The sequence below is a fragment of the Aethalodelphis obliquidens genome, unplaced genomic scaffold, assembly GCF_003676395.1.
Source record: "Aethalodelphis obliquidens isolate GAN/ISIS:26980383/991018 unplaced genomic scaffold, ASM367639v1 scaffold78, whole genome shotgun sequence".
Taxonomy (NCBI): Eukaryota; Metazoa; Chordata; class Mammalia; order Artiodactyla; family Delphinidae; genus Aethalodelphis; species Aethalodelphis obliquidens.
Window position 1 is genome coordinate 7,828,066 of NW_020838022.1, and position 6,000 is coordinate 7,834,065.

Genomic DNA, 6,000 nt, shown 5'->3' on the forward strand with positions numbered 1-6,000 from the left:
CCAAAAAAAAAAAAAAAAAATTGGAGTACAGTTGATTTACAATGTTGTGTTAGTTTCTGCTGTACACCAGAGGGAATCTGTTATACATACATATACTCTTTCTTAGATTCTTTTCCCATATAGGCCATTACAGAGTACTGAGTAGAGGTTCCTATGCTATACAGCAGGTCCCTATTAGTTATCTATTTTATGTATAGTAGTGTGTATATGTCAATCCCAATCTCCCAAGTTATCCCTCCCCCCTCTTACCCCCTGGTAACTAAGTTTATTTTCTACATCCATAACTCTATTTCTGTTTTGCAGATAAGTTCGTTTGTACCCTATTTTTTACATTCCGCATATAAGTGATATCATACGATATTTGTCTTTCTCTGACTTAGTATGACAATCTGTAGGTCCATCCATGTTGCTGCAAATGGCATTATTTCATTCTTATTTATGGCTGAGTAATATTCCATTGTAGAAATGTGCCACATCTTCTTTATCCATTCATCTGTCGATGGACACTTAGGTTGCTTCCATGTCCTGGCTATTGTAAATAGAGCTGCAATGAACATTGTGGTACATGACTCTTTTTGAATTATGGTTTTCTCAGGGTATATGCCCAGTAGTGGGATGGCTGGGTCATATGGTAGTTCTATTTGTAGTTTTTTAAGGAACCTCCATCCTGTTCTCCATAGTGGCTGTACCAGTTTACATTCCCACCAACAGTGCAAAAGGGTTCCCTTTTCTCCACACCCTCTCCAGCATTTATTGTTTGTAGATTTTTTGATGATGGCCATTCTGACTGGTGGGAGGTGATACCTCATTGTAGTTTTGATTTGCATTTTTCTAATAATTAGTGATGTTGAGCATCTTTTCATGGGCTTTTTAACCATCTATGTCTTCTTTGGAGAAATGTCCATTTAGATCTTCCACCTATTTTTTGATTGGGTTGTTTTTTTGTTGTTGAGTTGTATGAACTGTTTGGATATCTAGGAAATTAAGCCCTTGTCCATCACATCATTTGCAAATATTTTCTCCCAGTCTGTAGGTTGTCTTTTTATTTCACGTGTTCTTTAGTTAGTTATCTTTGGCAGGATATTTTCCTTAATTTCTTTTTCAAGAAGGAACGCATTACTATTTACTGACTGCAGTATACTTGGTATATGTACAAAATTTTTCAATTTGTTTATGATATAGGTCCATATGAGGTTCAGAGTCAGCCCTGCATTCAAAGAACACCTGTGCCACTTACCAGCTGTGTAAATACAGGCAAAAGAAGTAACCTGAGCTTGAGCTTCCTCATCAGTAAAATGGGAATTATAATACCTACTTCACAACATTACTGAGAAGGTTCGATTACATGAGATCATGTATATAAAGGGCTTAGCACAGTGCCTGGCACACAGTGAGGACTCAATAATTGGTAGTCATTTTTATAATTTCAAAACATAGGTTCCAAGAGATAGACATAAAAGAGGTATTTGGTGGCAATAAGATGAGAAACTACTGGATCTAACATAACTGCTGGGTTTTCCACAACTGCTAGAGTAGACAAAACTGTGTAGTGTTCATGGATTATTTGAAGAGCAGGGTAAATAGTGGAGGCGCTGAGTGGTCACATTAGTAGATGTTGCTTGCTTAATCCTGATGTTAGGCAAGGGGGACATCTGGAAAATGAATCTGAAGGCGCTGCTGAAAGTGCTCTCATTCAGGTCAGCCCGAAAAATCCTCCTCTTCATTTAAGTTGAGAAGTTGCCATGAGACTCAAGGCTGGGCTTTCAACAGATCCAGCCGTATGTGTTCTCGACTTTGGTGAAATCTGATCGGGATCTAAGCCTGCACTATCCTTGCCGACTGACAGCTGACCTCGGCCTGCTCTGTGCGCGCTGCACCGTACCTTTCAGAGAAAGAGGTCTGGTTTCCAAGTAGCCCATTGCTCTTTTTCTCTGATTTTCTTTGTATCTGTTTATTCTGGGGGGAGAGGGAATGGATATTAGTTACTGATTCACCTTTCCCTCAGTAAGAGGGTTCCCTGGAAATTGTGATTTGCACTATTATCATCAGCACTCAAGAAGAAACACGTTCTCAGCTTCAGAAGAGCAAAATGTGGCCAGATTCATAGATATTAAAAGTTAGGACATCATTTCCTTGTACAGCAATGAAAAATAAGTATAGTTAGTAACAAAATAGAAAAATTACTTGTATCAAATGTGATAAGCAAAGGACTCAGTAAAATATATATTCAGATTAATAGGGAAAATATCAATACGCATTAGGTAAGAAGGCAAAGGATATGAACTGTTATTCGTTGAGAACTAAAACACAGCAACAGTTCATCTATACTAGTAATCAAATACACTCAAATTAAAGAAACTTTGAGATATCATCTTATACAGACTACAGTATCTTTTATTGGTTCCCTCGTCATTGCTGGTGGCATTATAAACTGCACTAGCCCTTTGGAAAGTAGCGTTGCGGGCTGTAATCAGATCCTCTGGCTTTGATCACCTTGACCTTGCTGCCTGCTCTAAGGAATGCCAGCCTCACAGCAGCCGTGGTCCTGGGCCCTGCTCTGCACACATCCTGGACCAGCTGAGTCCTTACACTTTCTTCCTGTGACTTACTGCGTGTTTCATCCCCTGTAAGAGGAGCTCTTCCTTCCTTCCTTCTGCAGAATCCGCTTCCTCTGTGCCTGTTGCTATGCATCTCCATGTCCCCAAGGGATCTTTCTGGCTCCATTGGCCACAGGACAGTTGGCTGCTGAGGTCACTCACATCACATCACCTTCACAAGCTACTGAAATAGAAACAAACTTTGGTGACTGAGTCCAGAAAAGCCAAGGGAGTAGATTTGAACTCTAAATCTGGAAAAGCAAATCTAAGAGAAACTGAGCCCTGGGCTAGGACCAGCTGTCTTTAATTTCCTGACAAACCACTATCTACTTAGATTTACCCTCTGGGAGATTTCCGCGTTAGGCCAACCCCAACACCCCAATTCCTTTTCAGAATCACGAGCATATCTCATAAACGGTAGACAGTCGAAGAAAGAGGACCCTTACCCATTAGCCTTTCCTTAGTCTATGCATATATAATGCATAATTCTATGCATTATATTGGGCTGGCCATAAAGTTCGGGTCTTTCCGCTTACAGAAAAACCCAAACGAACTTTTTGGCCAACCCAGTATCCTGTGTGGGTGTGGGTATGTGTGTTAGGGGTGGGCGGTGAAAAGACCGTATAGATACAAGAAATATTTCTGAGAAAAATAAAACAACTTCCAATGGCAAACTACCCTATCATCAACGCTAAGGCAAGGCCTCCCAGGGGAAAATCTGAATGGGGTGCAGGGCCCAGGAAAGGTACCCTGGGAGGCTACCACATCCCCTCTCCCACCAACACACATACACACAAGGACACGCATGTAGTCACCCACATGGCACCTTACGTTTGGATACCTGTGAGATCTGGTGAAAATGACCTTCAAGCATGGCCTTGCCAGGTGGGAGATGCGGAAAGGGCCAGTGTGCACTCTGGGCTGTGGGTGGAGCCAAAGGTGGGAGGGGAGCAGCCAGCTCTCTCCCTGTTGGTGGGATCTCTGGCAGCAGCACCACTAGCCATCTTCCTCGGGCGGGCCCCGCACACAACACCCCTGTCTTCTTCCCATCTCCTGGCGGCCTTACCTTCACCGAAAGGAAGAAATCAAAGCTGGGCCATCCCAGCAGTGCAGACAAGCGCTTGGGCCGCGAAGAGTGCAAACCTGAGGCTGTCGGTAAGCCTGTATTGAAATTCTTCCCTTTCTTTCGGCAGAACTGGCTTATGATCTGGACGTGGACGATGCTCCTGGAAGCAAGCAACATGTGAATCAGAAGGACAATGAGATAGTTGCCTCTCACAACCTCGGGAACGGCCCTTCCCCCCTGAAGATTCTCACCAGCTTGGCAATCTCCGTGGTGTGCTCTTTCCTCCTGGTGCACTGACTGCCAAGGTTACCGCACACGTGCTGCCCTTCAGCACCCTGTGGTCTCCCTCTATAAAGGGAACCACCTTTTTCTTTTTTTCTATTTTTTTATCTTATGTACCTCCTCCAGCCATTAAGTAGAAGACTAACCATGAGTTACGTTTTCGAAAATCAAATGGTATCTTTATGAGGACGGTAAATTTTAGTGGTAGTATAGATTGTCCTTTTGCAATGAAAAAAAAAAAATCAGATTGTGCCAAATTATTTTCCTATGTTTGGCTGCTAGAACATGGTTACCATGTCTTTCTCTCTGTCTTTCCCTTTGCATGGATTTCTTTGGAAAAAAAAAATAAATGCTCAAATAAAAATGTGTTGGGTCTTTTTTTTTTTTTTTTTGGCAGTACGCGGGACTCTCACTGTTGTGGCCTCTCCTGCTGCGGAGCACAGGCTCCTGACACGCAGGCTCAGCGGCCATGGCTCACGGGCCCAGCCACTCCGTGGCATGTGGCATCTTCCCGGATCGGGGCACGAACCCATGTCCCCTGCATCAGCAGGCAGACTCTCGACCCCTGCGCCACCAGGGAAGCCCAGCATTGGGTCTTTTTCTGTCAGCCCACGTACGTGGTGACCATGCAATGCTTTCCCCCTCCTCACCTAGCTTTCTACTCAGTATAAGAAAATCCCCCTCCCTCCCTGCCTACCTTTTGGGTGAGTATCAGCCTTGGCTCCAAGCTCCAGTCAAAGCCAGTCCGTCCCAACACACACCCACTCCATAATCTCCATCTACAAACGGGGTAGAGTATCTGGCCTATGAAACTAAAGGCATCTCAGAAAAGTGCCCCGTCTCGCTCTACAAATTTCACTTCGCTGAAAACGTTTTGCCCAACTAGAAATCCTCTGTATGGATCATGTGCACAATTAATATCCTTCCTTCCCCCGACCCAGAGAGGGGAGCCCCAATAGTGCAAAGTAATTCCCCAAGCTTCTGTGCTCCCCGTCTCCCTTCTCCAGGGGCTGCCACGTGGCAGGGCCGGCAGTTGCCCTGGGTCAGGTTGCAGAGGTTGTCACCGGGAAACCCAGGATTTATAGGAAGCAACACGGCTCTTGGCCTCAGACGGGCTCCTTCAACAGTCGTTTGTGCCACAACTAGACCTTGTGTACCTGTTGGCTGTCAGGCACTGTACCAGCTGCTGGAGATGATACAAAACTAAACAGATTGGATCCCTGCTCTCACAGAGCTGAAGGTCCGACACCAACACTAATTCCAACATCGGCAGCTGATGCTGCTCTTTGAACGTCCCGCTGCCAAAGAACCTCAGGAACGACCGACTCGCCACTGTTTCCAATGCCTGGCTTATTGCCCACTTGCCAGGTCGGGTCACCAGAAACGCTGTTGACTCTAATGAGTGGGAACTCAACTCCCACCTGAGGGCAAAGAGGGGCAAAGCTGGAGGAGGAGGAGAGAGAAGGGGCTGAGGCACAGGGCCAGAGTATGAGTCAAGGTCAAGGAAGGACTGGAATGTCCCCTTTGATACTGGGAGGCGGGCCCAGCCAGGTGCTCCCGTTTCTGCCCGGTGGCAGGAGGTGAGCCTGTGGGAAGCAGGCAGGGGAGTTTCTTATAATTTATCTTTTCCCCTCCGGCTGTCTCCAACACACTTTCATCAGGGTCTCCTGCAGAGCACAAGTTCCCGATAGCCATTTTCATCCTTTGCAGAAACTTTTGCAAATGCCAATTAGAAATGTTTGGTTAAGTGTTGCCTTCAGTTGGTTTTGTTGAAGTCGAGGCTACGATCGGTGGTATCTGTTAATATGCTTTCAATGATTTATAGCGGTTGGTAAGACTTTAACTGGCATTATCTTCGTCTTTTAAACATCATGATTTCTGTATTTGAATGGGATTCGTGAGAATCTTTGTTCTTTGATTCATGAGACCTAAATACGGCAAAGGTTTGTTCCTTGGACTCGAGTGTGCCAGGCTACCACCACCAGATCAGAAGAAGTCTCGAAAGCCTCGTCACCGCCTAATCGTCGTCCCTGTCGCTCTACAGAAAGGTTTTTA

General features: G+C 45.1%; 1 protein-coding gene across 1 annotated transcript in view; it reads left to right on the forward strand.

The window, feature by feature from the left end:
- GPC3 (glypican 3) overlaps positions 1–4,309 on the forward strand; it is a 444,823-nt gene extending 440,514 nt beyond the window's left edge. Inside the window, exon 8 of the mRNA XM_027092440.1 lies at positions 3,791–4,309. Within this exon, the coding sequence (XP_026948241.1) occupies positions 3,791–3,960 (170 nt within the window). The 3' untranslated portion in view covers positions 3,961–4,309. The remainder of the gene's footprint in view (positions 1–3,790) is intronic.
- Positions 4,310–6,000: the final 1,691 nt, after the last annotated feature.